Genomic DNA, 14,139 nt, shown 5'->3' with positions numbered 1-14,139 from the left:
AATTCACGACCAGTGCATTCTTAACTATACATGCTGATGATATTGTCTTTTTTTCAACTTTGACAAAAGGATTTCAGAGTAAACTTGATGTATTAAGTACTTATTTTTAAGGTTGGTGTTTGAAAATTTGTCCAATTAAAACCAAGGGGGTTGTATTTAACAAGGTAGGCAGACATATCAAACATGTTTTTTTATTTTTATAACATACTTAGTGATTATGCTCAACGTTGTAAATATTTAGGAATAACTTTTAGTGCATCTGGATATTTTTCCTTCACTCAGAGAGAATTGTATAGTAAGGCGTTAAAGAATATTAAAGGGGTTAGCAATTTACATTGCTTACTATATGCTGATGATAATGTATTTTTTTTAACTTCAGCAAAAGCACTTCAGTATTAAACAATATTCATAATAGCTTGTAGCCATGATAATATAAAAGATAGAACTTTATGCTTCAATTCAGCGTGCTTTTCTTTTAAATCTGAATATATTTACAATATTGACATAAACATTATTTTCAACGTGCATATGTATGTGATAGTTGCCGCAGTACATTTAGTTCTACCTTGTAATATTATCCTGGCTACAAACTACTAATATTTGATTCAACACGTGGAGATGGGCCATTTTGTACATTTACAATGAGGAAACTTCGATCAAGCATTGATATTTGTAGTTTTATTGCATTTAAAAGTTAAACGGGATTTCGTGGCAAATAAACCAAGATTGTTGTAGAAAATCCACAGATATTTGTTATAGACGTATAGACTTTGTTATAAAATTTTCAGCATAGATTACTCACTTGATTTTCTATGATGTGCTAGCGTTTATTGTTTACAAAAAGTCCTAGACAACCGTTAATGTAAATTGTCCGAAGTCACGAAATTCGAGCGCACACTAGAAGGTTTACTTGTCCATATATATATTTGTTTAAACCAATATCTAAATTTATAAACTTGTTTTAATGAAATCATTGCTAGCACTGCTTGCAAAAAATCCTCCATGTATCAAGTTCTAAATTGCCAACTATAAAAGTGCATGGGGAAATGCTGTGGATTTTCTATAAAATTTCCATTTGTTTAGCATTGAATCAACACAAGGGTACATCATCCTTGAACAAAACATAAATCGTAACTCCGCTTCTAATTTATTGTAATACATAGAATTTTTTAATTCAATTAAAAGCTATAAGAAATGAAATTTAATTTGCAAAGTTGTTTAGGAAAACCTTTTTGTATGAAACATACATATTATAAACAGGACATTGATATGAGTGTTTTCATTGGATGATGAATTGGTGCTATGCTCCACCAAATTTTGAGGTAATAATCATTTCATTGTTGAGCTAACAAGGAAGCTAACCAAAGAATCTACATGTAGCTTCGAATTCATACTCGTTGGAATCTGTTGTAACATCGCGATGTTTACAATGTTAAAACGATGTTGTTTCAACATCGTTTACATTGTTTGAACCCTAATATATTGTTTACATCGTTGACATCGTTAGCATCGCGATGTATACAATGTTAACACGATGTTGTGTCAACATCCTTTACATTGTTTGAACTCTTCTATATTGTTTACATCGTTGACATCATTAACATTACAATATTTACAATGTTATCACGATGTTGTATCAACATTGTTTACATTGTTTGAACTCTTATATAGTGTTGACATCTTTGACATCGTTAACATCGTGATGCATACAATGTTAAACATATTTTGTATTTATATTGTTTACATTGCCATATAAGCAGTGTTAACACTATTTTTTGTCAAGTTAGAGCTATAACATCACATATTTTTATGAATTGTTGTTAAAAAAACCCAATAAAAATGCAAACTCTATACAGGTAATCTACTTTATGGAATAATATTAATGAATAAAAAAACATTTTTGTGAATATTATCAACATCACAATGTATACGATGTGAACGATGCAAAAACAAAGGTGATATCTTGGTACACTTTATTTATACGATGTTGACGATGTAAATGAGATAAAAACGATATTGTCAACATCACGATGTAAACGATGTTAACGATATAAACAGAAAGTTATAGAGTCCATATACAACATAAACACGATGTTGACACGATATTGTTAACATTGCGATGTATACGATGTGATCGATGTAAACAGAAAGGTATGGACTCTGTATACAATATAAACACGATGTTGACACAACATTGTCAACAACACGATCTATACGATGTTGACGATGTAAAAACGATATTGTCAATATCACGATGTATACACTGTTAATGATGTTAACAGAAATTTTAGGAATCTATATTCAACATAAACATGATGTTGACACGATATTGTCAACATCACGATGTATACAATGGGAACGATGTAAACAGAAAGTTATAGAGTCGATATACAACATAAACACGATGTGGACACGACATTGTTACCATCACGAATATACGATATAAAAGATGTAAACACAGGTACAGAACATAAAGGTAGGATACAATGTAAACAAAATAACGACGCTATAAAGCTGACATTGCGATATTGACAATATCGACAAAAACATCGTGCACTGGACATACTTCTATGTTTTGTATAATTTGTGCTTGTATTGGATTTTATATTTCTGCTCCTTTGGGGCGTTCATTGCAAAATAAAATTATTTGTATGTGTATTTGTATTTGTATTTGTATTAAAACACAATACAAAAGTGTTCTTGTAGGGGATTCGAGCTTGACTACAACAACTATTGCTAAAATATATTTAGACCCCTCATGAAAAAGAATATAACCATACAACAGCAACTCCTAGTCGCACTATTCAATCTCCATGGTCTGATAAAAATAAAATCAACGGTACCAATTTTGTTGCACCAGATGCGCATTTCGACAAAATATGTCTCTTCAGTGATGCTCGTGGCCAAAATACAATGTTGAAATTAGGGCTTAAAACCATAATTTGGTGAACAAGTAAAAAGGTTTCACATTCTTATGAGCGCCCCAAAGGAGCAGAAATATAAAGTCCAATACAAGCACAAATTATACAAAACATAAATCCAGAGTTAGTCCTTAGTGGGCCAGTAAGCTGGAATTGAGATAACAAGAATTGGAACTAGTAGTGGAGTGACAAATCACGAAAAGGGTGCTTATTTTACGAGTTTAATGGACCGGCATACCTGCAGGCTGAAAATTATATTTTTGCAAAGCCAATAGATTAATCTAACGTTTTTGCCCGGTCGTAGACATTTCGTACGGTGCAATTTTTTTTGAGAGTGAAAAGAAAATGAATTTTCGATTTTAACTTGAAATGTATTCCAAAAACATTTTTTAGCATGATTTCATTTTTATAATCCACAAACTCTTAATTTTGGATTTTATTAAGAGAGTAACAACACATGTATATTATAAAATGAAAATTTGTTCTATTGAACCTTATTTTTAACTTTTTTATCCCCTTTGAAAAATGCATACTCTTTTTTTTATTTGAACGGAGAGGTTACAAAACTTGTAATTAATATCTTATTGATATATTACAAAGTTTTTTATGTGAAAAGTAATAAAACTTCATTTTCTAAACTTATGAGACCAACTTCAGCTCATTCGGATGAGTATATCTATATTTTTAGCAATTTATAAACATTGCTATGAAATTCATTGAATTTCCGGATTTTTAATTCCTTACCGATCAGCAATTATATGCTGTCGCCCAACAGGTGAAATGGTCTATGCCGGATGTTTTTCACTCCCATATAATAAGACTCGGTGGATTTCACGGGCTTTCCTGTTTTATAGCAACAGTTGGTAAGTTATGGGCATCAGCTGGGCTCTCTGACTTACTTGTAGACTCTGGAATTTATGCTTCAAATACAGTTTGATCAAATGCTAGTTGGTAAACAGTTTAATCGTGGTGTTCGAGGATTAACATTGGCCTATGAGGCTCTTATGGTTCTTTTGTTTAAGGCATTCTTTAATTGATGTAGAGATGAAAACCGTATGAAAACGATTCAATCAAATGTGTGGAAGGTGTTCCTTGACTGTCATAGCTCATTTGCTGTCCCCAGCACACCACAAAGCACTGAAGATATTGAGGAGTTCTTCAATGTTTTTGAAGAACATATTTTACCTTTGTTTGAAGAATTCAGAACACATTATTGTAGTATATCACCAACCTTTGCATTTTGGGATATGTTTCTTCAAGCAGTTGAAATATTGTTACAGAATATAAGAGCTGAACGGGATAGTTTGTGGCTTTTACATTTGAAATCAGTGTCTGCAATGTTGCCATACTTCTTCATAACTAACCGGACAAACTACGCTAGGTAGACTCCAGCCTACATTTTGGATATGTTAAATTTACCAGAAACGGTTAAGTCCTCCTTTTTGTCAGGTGAGTTTGCAGTCAGACAAAAGCCTGGAACCTTTAATGGTATCTGGAGTGACATGGCCACAGAAAAAACTATCATTAAATATTCCAAAGGTTGTGGCGGCATTGTAGGATTGACAAGAAAAAAACCAGCATTACTTTGATGGATGCTTACAAGGCATATTCTTGCGCATTTCAGTGCTGAAATGAGAGCAAGATCTGGATTATCAACCGACACGAAGAAAACAAACCAACAGCAATGAATCGCGACGAACAAAATGTGTCTGATTTGGTTAGTTATGTGCATTCAAACATGACTGACCCATTTACATTTGTAACATCACCGATCATCCAAAATACTTGATGAATATTTCTACAGGGATGCAAGCCTCAAAAGACGTTCAAGATTCTCTTCTAAAATCTCTTGAACGTGGCAACCAAATGGTCAAGTCTTTTGTCGAAGGTTGCTTTAATGAAGGTGAAAACCGTGTTTTCTACAGTCCTATTTCGAGGTCTCCACTAAAGACATTTCAGGATATGACTATGACTTCAAAACTCAAATGTAAAACAGGTGACTTTGTGAAAGCCCATATAAACCCAGAGATGATATTTCGTCGCGCTTTAGCCCTGGCTAATGTTCGAGAAGATGTTACAGTAGACAAGATCTTGGCATATCCTATTGGTTCAATACCTTCAGCACTTTTCCACGATGATGGTACCATGCTTAAGTGTTGCAAATCAGATATAATTCACCTACTTGAAGAGGAAATCTGCTCTTCCTTCAACCTTCCAAGTTATGACACAGCAAATACAGTTTTGATACGTGATGGTATGGGAATTATTCAATGTATGGATTTCAAGAAATGCAACACATTTGGTGATCTGCTTCGAAACTATGTAACAATGTTTCTGACGTGTTTTTTAAATGCTGGAACTGTGGTCGATGTTTTTGATCGATACGATGTAAAACATTCAATCAAAGCAGCGGAAAGATTGCGTCGAACCTTGTCATTTGGAGCTCAAAAGGTTTATCAGGTTATTGAAGGAAGAGCAATTCCGGACTGGAAAAAGTTCCTTTGCAATCCAGAAAATAAACAGTCACTTATCAGAATACTTGGTGAGTAATGCAAACGGTATTTTGGACAGTCTCCTTTAGAGGGAGGTATCGAATTGTTTCTCGCGGGTGTTTTTGAAAACCCAGAAGTTGTCAAGAGATTTTCTTGTGATGGCCTGTCAAATTGTACTGACTTATACAGCACACAAGAAGAAGCAGATACACGAATGATTCTTCATTCGGTGTATGCAGATGCCAATATTTTTTCGAATGATAGAAAAGGTCGTATTATTATAAAGTCATCTGACACTGATGTGTTAGTGCTCTGTGTCCACTATTTTCCTAAACTTGAAAATACAGAGGAGATGTGGTTCCAAACTGGGTCAGTATCAAATTTGAAAGATGGAGGCGTTTTCTACCTGTTCACGATATATGTTGCTCACTTGGACACTCAATCTGTAATTTACTGCCAGCCACACATGCCCTCCCTGCAGGATGCGATACGACTTCTTTTTGTTTTGGTCTCGGAAAGAAGTCTATGTACAAACTTTTGCAGAAAAGTGCAGACAATTTCCAATCCCTTCAGATAGGTTTTTCAAAGGGAGATCAGGACTCCGCCATTCATGATGGACGCAAATTTGTTGTTTTGTTATACGATCCGAAGAGGAAATTCAGTGATTTACATGAAGACCTGAACAAGTAGAGGGTGAAATTTGCCACAACAAAAGATATGAATCTTGTTAGATTACCCCCATGTGAGGCGTCCTTTTAACAACACATCCTCCGTGCAATGTTACAGACGCAAGTTTGGATGCATTCACACATTGCAAAACCAGCAACCAGACAGCCCAAAAACTCTGGTTGGCAAGAGGGTAAAATGGTTTACTACCGATTTTGTTTGAAGGACCTATGTCAGCAGATTTCCTTCAAGACCTTATTTGCACATGCAAGGGTAAAAAGGCTTGCGATAAAAATTGTGTCTGCAACCAGCAAAATCTTGGTTGTACAACTATTTTTTCGTGTGAAAGTTCTGAGAGTTGTAGAAACTATCTTACTCACATTCAAATTAGTGAAGAAGATGACGATGAAAATGGCGTCTGAGTGAACTGCCCTTTATGACTGACCACTTTTTATTTGTTTTATGGGTTTCATGTATGCATAGCTGTCCTGCAATAAGGGAAAGTTTGTTTTTCTATCCGTACAATATGTATTTTTATTGGAGTACACATAACAATGACGCCTTGGAATTAATTGTTTCGATCTCATTCACATACCTTTGGTGAAATATTTGCCACTGACAAATGGCATATACCATACCAGAAGCATAATTTACTCTCTTTTAATTTGAAAAAACGTATAAATCAGAAATACATCGTAAAATGTATATGTGAAGAACAAAATACCAATTAAAGGTCATAAACATGTTTATCTTGTGTGTAAATATTGTTGCTGATCTGAATTTTCTTTAAAATCGCCTTTTTTTAAATTTAAAAATTTATTTTTTTTGGATAGTGAATTGTTACAGTTTATTGCTTCATTTAAGAATTAAATTTTGTTTATTAAAGCAAATGTGATATTATTTTTTTGATTGTTCATAACCGCGTGTGAAATAAATGTACTTCGGTGAAAAATCTACCACTGCACTTTAACCCCAAATAAAAAAAAAATGCACCATATTTCGATTCTACGACCAGGCAAACATTAAACTTTAATCATTTCTCTATCCAAAAATGTATAATTTAGCCTGCAGGTAGGGTGGTCCATTAAATGTGAAAAATCATCGACTTTGTCACTCCACTATAGCTTAAACATTTGATTGAAATTCTAACAATGAATGGAGATGATTGTGAATAAATCTCGACCTGAATCGGCAATTTCGGGATATGTCTCCTAAAGGTACGGAATCGGCCGAGTTGTGACGAATGATCTGCACCTTTGAATTAAAAATAGTTCTGAAAAGTCCAAACGTTTGTAATAGAGAAAATAAAAAAAGTTATCTTGATTTTTCCGCCTCAGATATGTTCCATTTTTGCCAAAAGTTAAAAAAATTGAATTACATTCTTACTTATAGCAATTTTTTGTTTAAAGACACACCTTAAGTTTTAATCTGTTTAAAATGATGATTCTAAACGTTTCGTAAAGGGTCTATATTTGTGTACTTCATACCTTAAAATGAAAAATTAAAACAACAAGTTCTTGCATTTTTGCAAAACCGAAAACGACACTAGTATTGAAGTTCTCTTTTTGTAATTGAGTAATTATCCGTGAAAAGGCTAAATTGAAGAAACAAGTAAACAATGCACAGGGTAGTCACTCAAATAGATTAGGTGTAACATACCACAACTAACTATAGATAAATGAAAAGGATAATCGGTGTATAATTCCGGACATGAAAAATCATAATATACATATAAAAATCCTAGAAACAAAGACTAGCACCTGAATTGCTTTTAATCTTTACCTTTTACGGGTATGCTCATGTAGTTCTAATCTTTGCTATCAATAACTTATCAAATTAAATAAACACGGTATATATATAATTGTAGGAAGGTTCATACTGATAACACTATAATTTGATAAATAAACATATAATTTGCTTTGTCACTTGGTCATTTGTTGCACAATTAATAAGATCATATGCCACAAAATGAATCAGATTGATAGTGAACATTTTGATAATTTCGGTTGCTGTCGCTTTGAAAATAACAGTGTATGGATTACAAGACTACGTTCATAGCAAACTTCGAAGCTTACATCAAAATATATACAGAAAGTGTTCAGTTGGTCAATGTAACGACAACTGTAGCAGGAGGTACGGACACAAATTTTCACAATGGTGTACTACGTGTCAAACTTGGAAGAAAGAACTCCACCACCATAATAGGCACAGGAAACATTGGGATAACATAAAGTGGAATAAATTAGACACAATAGATTTCCCCTTCTCCTATGAAGAGGCTTGCAAAGTTTTTGTTCAAGACTTCTCCAACGGACGACAAGGGTTACTTGAGGATTTGAGTGCTTTGATGTCAATATGCAGGAATTTAAGACAATTTAACTGCGTTATCAACGACAATATAATAAGCGATATTCTGCGAATAAGAAATAAATATTTTGCTCATAACTATGCTCTAAGTTTACACGCCGTTGAAAAGGCTCAATGTTTCAGTTGTTTAATTGTATTATTCAAAATACCCGAGATAGCATGCACCCAGAGCTCAAAAACTGCTCTTAGCGTGTTGGAAGAAATGAAAACGTCACAGGACATTCCAGAGAGGATATTAAATAAACCGAACGTGCAGTACACATTAGCCGTTATCAAGGATGTTTTAAACAAAACAACCCATGAAAAATTGGAAGAAAATACAATATTAAATCCATTTTATGATGAATGTGTTGACAACGAACATTTTCGTGTCAAACAATTTACAAATAAGCAAAAACCTCCGACGCAAAATTGCATGACCAAGATTCTACGCTTTGCAATCTTTCTCACAACACTAGGTATGGGGATATCTATAATACTGTATGGATTGTTGTCCAAAGACACGATACCAGTTAAAGGTAATTATTATTATTTTTTTTTTATCCTGAATTGGTTATGTTTTAGTTATTATTTATATTAAATGAGTGAGTGGTTTACATAAATAAATAATTAAGCGTGATTGCTACTACTGTCACAATTTTAATGGTAATGCGATAGCCCATTTTTTATTTGCCGACTTGTGAATTGAATACCTCTGCTACTATCTCCCAAATGTAATCGGTTAGCATGGAAAGTTTTTCCTTTACCAGACTGGATGTTTGAAAAATCATCCATCTACATACCAACTTGCCAGTCCAGAATACTAATATTTACGACTTCTTGCATCCTTTGTTTACAGTTTAAATTTTCAATTTCATTTAAAACCACAAAGACATTTATTGATAGAAGTTTAAATCTGCTGATACCCTACTCAAATTTTCAATTAACAAATAAAGCGTCTTGTTTAAATTTTTTCTTCCCATTCCAACTTGGTCTTGTCTGAATTTATATTAAGACCTGCATATATATCTAGAAAAACGGATGGATCCAAAGATTCAGGTGATCCATCAAGTACAAGATGATGATGATGGATGACTGCTTACGTCTAGCGTAAAATTAATAGCATATTCAGGATGAGAACTTGTTTATGTATTATGTATATAAACCCTGCTTGGTACTATTCTAGTTCACAAGTTTATATTTCCGTCAGAAGACATGATACCTTAACTGGATACATTATTCTGACTCCGAGCCGACCAGTCTTTGCTGTAACTTCGTAATGCCGTATGCCCAGTGAAAAGGCAGCAAAAATTTGGGTTCGAACCCACGACCACCTGCAATCGAGGCGAACACGCCACCACGAGTCCACCGAGGTGATTTTCAAGTACTAGTATTAGGGAATAATGAATATTTTTGTAATTCATCACAACGGTTTTTCAGATTTTTTGTTTAGAGCGGAAGGTTATCAGTCGGCAGCGGTATAAGTGTATTGACGAGTATTATGAATCACATACGTAAACAAACAATGGGATATTTTAACGTTGCTAGTTTGCGAATGATTCTTCATTTTGATTTCAAAGCAGTAATACGGACTTAAGACAAAAACATAATCATCTCAAATGATTAATATGTAATGGATTTTTATACCAGTGAGAGATTTAACAAGCTATAAAACCAGATTTTTTAAAAAGTTTAAAGTTATCCTTTCGTTAAATGTGTTAGAGCTTTTTATTTTGCCATTTAATAAGGGAATTTCTGTTTTTTTAATTTTCCACAGAGTTCGGTATTTTTGTGATTTTACCTTTTAACTGAATTCGAAATTGAAAACAACACGTTTGATAATTCTATGCGTCCGAAGCGCTTTTCTAGATTTACCTTCATCAGGAACGCTAAAAACCAAACATTTGAAATCTGAAGATGTATAAGTACCGAAACCATTGAAGAGCTATACGACAAAAATACCTAAAATAAATAGCCAATTATACAAAAGTTATCAAAGGTGCTAGGCTTGTAATTTGATACGTCAGACGCACGTTTCGTCTACTTAGGACTCACCAGTGAAGTAAAAATAAAAATTGATTCCTAATTAGACAACTATCAACTATAGATTAATGGACAAAACATTGTTAAGTTTCTCTTAGAACGTAATAAGAGACAAATAAGGGTCCACTTTACAAACACAGAAGTATGTAGCAAAAAAAAAAAAGAACAAGACATTTGGTCACATGTGAATATTTGTCTCATTGGCAATTATACCTTATCTTCTAATTTAGAAGACGCAATTTTGTCTAAAAATAAAATTTCTAGCCCATTAGTCAGCATTTCTGTGTTGACATGAATTTTCATTGATATGGTTATAATTATAAACTACCTGTTTACAACACTTTGAAATTTTGTAATACTAAGGCTTGTCTACCTCAGGAATAGATTACCTTTGGTCAAACTTATAGGAACTTTTGGTCCTCAATGCTCTTCAACTTCGTACTTTATTTTGCCTTTTTGATTTGAGCGCAAATAAAACATTTCTTTCCTGGTTTCTATGATGAATTTATTCATATTAAATAGAAGCAACTGGTTGAATGTGTGTGTAATTTTACCATTATGATATAATAGTACTTTGCAATTATGTTTAACATCAGTTTTAATTATAGGGTGTCTAAGTGTACGATTTGATGAACACTGGAGAAGTGAACTAGATTTTGATTCGTATGTCGAAGAAAAAAGCAACGAAAGCATAATTGAGAGACCATGGATTTTTCAGAAGATACAAACACATTATGATACTAAACGAAAAGGAATACTGGTATCAGCTGACATGGGGTTTGGAAAATCAACCATCGTGTCAGATATAGTTTGTGCAGATCCAAATTCTATTTGGTATTCATTAAGACAACAGGTACTCGTGTATCACATGTGTCGATATGACTTGATTTTATCGTCAAAACCCGAAGTTTTCGTTCGAAATTTAGCAGGTGCAATCGTGAGAACATATCCAGAGATTGGAAATGCGATTCTCTCAGATGATATGGCTCTTGATTTTCTATATGGCAAATGTTCAATTGATCCAGTGGCCTGTTTAGAATTTTCTGTTCTAAATAAGTTGAGACACAGTAATACTAATCGTAAGCATCTTATCATAATAGACGCAATTGATGAATGCGAAACTTCAGGAGGAACTGATTTAGTTGATTTATTGTATAAGAAGATTCCATTCTTTCCAGATAATTTTCAGTTTCTTATTACTTCTAGAAATATAGAGAGATTGCTTTATAAATTCAAAGAACTTGAGCACGTTGACCTACAGATATATACACAAAATAATTTACAAGACATACGTTTATACCTTGAAAAAGTTGAACAGTTGACAAATGACGAAATTGATAAATTTACAACAATTTCCGGCAGAAATTTTCTCCACGTCAAACTTTATCTACAGTATTGTAAGGATATAAGTGTGGAAGATTGTGACTCTATTCCAGGAACTCTTGAAAAAATCTACACTGAAAATTTTCAGCGGGTATTTGGTAAACATGGAGATCTTTTCAATGAATTCATATGCCTTTTTGAAGTTTTATGTTCATTGCAAAATCCTATTGATGAAAATAAACTTTTCGAGGTTGCAGGAATGAAATCTGAAAAAAATAGAAGTAAAGCATTTCGAATTTTAGGTAATGAACTTCGTCATTTCATCAAGATATCGAACGCTTATATTTCATTTCAGCACAAATCAATCAGTGACTTCCTAACGGATTCTTCAAGAAAACATTTAAACTTTTATGTTGATTTACAAAATGGCCATAAACTGTTTGCGAAATATCTACTGAATGGGTTTAACCTGTCAAAGACGGACAACCTGGTAGAGATTGTATATCATATAGCTATGTCTCGAGAAAAAGAGTACGAGAATATAATATTTAGATATGTAAGAGAATTAAAAGGTGGTCGAATTTCATTTAATTCTACGTATTTGAATTTAGCTGCAAAACAAGTAAATTGTTACGAAACTCTTAAGCTATTCATTGAATTGATAATACCGAACATACGTTATTCAGATGAACAAAGATTCGCTGCCAACCATCCGTGGATAAAGAATGCACTGTCTGAAGCTGTATTTATTGCTGCTCATTACGGAAACGAAAAGTCTTTGTTGGCTCTTCTCGACCACGAATCTGATATAATGTTTACACATCTTAATGCTTCACTATCCCTTAATCTCGTTTTTAATGTAAGATATAGAACAATTTGTAATTATGTACTATTTTGCGGCTATAATATGTTACATATAGCAGCACAGCGTGGATATATCAAAATAGTGAAAGAACTATTACGCAGGAACGTAAAATTACTTTATCAACATACTACTATGCAAATGAATGCATTTCACTTGGCTGCTGAAAATGGGCATGTTCATGTATTACGGGAGTTTCTTAAATTGAACAGTTCACTGGCAGATTCTCATTCCTTATACTTAGCCTGTGAAAATGGACACGTCAGAGTTGTTGTTCTTTTACTTAACTATGTTAAAGAAAAGTGTTTGCCGTGTAACGTCGACGTTTCTTGGAGACCAAGTGTACAGATCGTCGAGGAGCCAACAACAGGAAATTTATCATATAAGATACTTCATGCATTTAACCCGACAGATTTGACAGATAGAAAAAATCTAGAGGCATGGAAAAAGAAATTGGAGGATACGAGATTGATAACTTGTGATACACCCTTAAATGCTGCTGTAAGAAATGGACATATTGAAATCGTAAAAATTTTAATTAAAAAGAGTGTCAGAACCGTTAACTGCAGTATCTATGATGGGTCGATTCCTCTTTTTACGGCTGTGAAATATAATCGAAACGAAATATTCAAACTTTTATATAACATATCAGATGTATCACATAGATGTAAAGGCATATTTATTGACCAATCAAAACTTACAGCTTCCGAATTACAAATAACAAATTCAATGAAGTGTCCAGATTATGCGAGTGTTGAACATTTACTAGCTACTTATGATAATATACAGCTCATTGAGTTCCTTTTTAAGAAGGGTCACCGGAATTGGAAATCAGCAGACGAAGACGGTTGTACTCCTCTGCATTACGCTTTTTGTCATGGAAGTTACAAATTTCTAAATTTCTTTATATTCGAAGACAGACTCACTTTAAATTTGACATCAAGATCAATCAATGGATCTACACCTTTCCATTCGGCAGCAGCTTGTCAGTCAAATATACTATATCAGTACAAATAGAAGTTCAATGAGAGTAAATTACCCACGATACCTGATCTAGTAGATAATCAGGGACATTCTATCTTACAATACGGTTTGAATAAATCAATCAGCGCTGATGATGTGATAAGAATTGACAAAATTGGTAAAGATGATTTTACATTTTCTCTATTTAAAGTAGTTTTAAGTTTTCATCATAATTTACTGCATAATGATAAACGAAATAACAATTTTCTTCATTACGCCTCGAAAGCAGGAAATTACTGGGCATTTTCAACGATTCGTGAATTTGAAATCCTACCTTTTTTATTAAATCAACGTAATCGAAACAATCGAACACCTTTAGAGGTCGCATTTGATGCTTTACCTAGGCAGGAATCTTTTGAGGCAGTCCGAATTCCTCACAACTGCAGTCTTACGGATGTTTTTTTCGTTTAATGTAAAGCAAACGTCTCTGTGCTACTATCCCCACACGAATATGTGATTTTCG

General features: G+C 33.4%; 1 protein-coding gene across 1 annotated transcript; it reads left to right on the top strand.

Moving 5' to 3' along the window:
- The first annotated feature begins 4,727 nt into the window (after nt 1-4,727).
- On the top strand, nt 4,728-13,670 carry LOC139525261 (protein TANC2-like). Its single transcript, XM_071320461.1, has 2 exons — nt 4,728-5,463; nt 11,077-13,670. The coding sequence occupies exons 1-2, from the start codon at nt 4,728-4,730 to the stop codon at nt 13,668-13,670; spliced, it is 3,330 nt and encodes a 1,109-aa protein (XP_071176562.1).
- Nucleotides 13,671-14,139: the final 469 nt, after the last annotated feature.

Source organism: Mytilus edulis, chromosome 5, assembly GCF_963676685.1.
Source record: "Mytilus edulis chromosome 5, xbMytEdul2.2, whole genome shotgun sequence".
In the NCBI taxonomy this organism is placed as follows: Eukaryota; Metazoa; Mollusca; class Bivalvia; order Mytilida; family Mytilidae; genus Mytilus; species Mytilus edulis.
The sequence above is the reverse complement of the archived record's forward strand: the minus strand, read 5'-3'. Positions and strand labels throughout refer to the sequence as shown.

Bases quoted from the DNA above. Each gene is read 5' to 3' on its own strand.
- LOC139525261 (XM_071320461.1), top strand. From the start codon at position 4,728: ATGCAAGCCTCAAAAGACGTTCAAGATTCTCTTCTAAAATCTCTTGAA. The intron at 5,464-11,076 runs GTGAGTAATGCA...TTTTAATTATAG, and splicing joins GTCACTTATCAGAATACTTG to GGTGTCTAAGTGTACGATTT.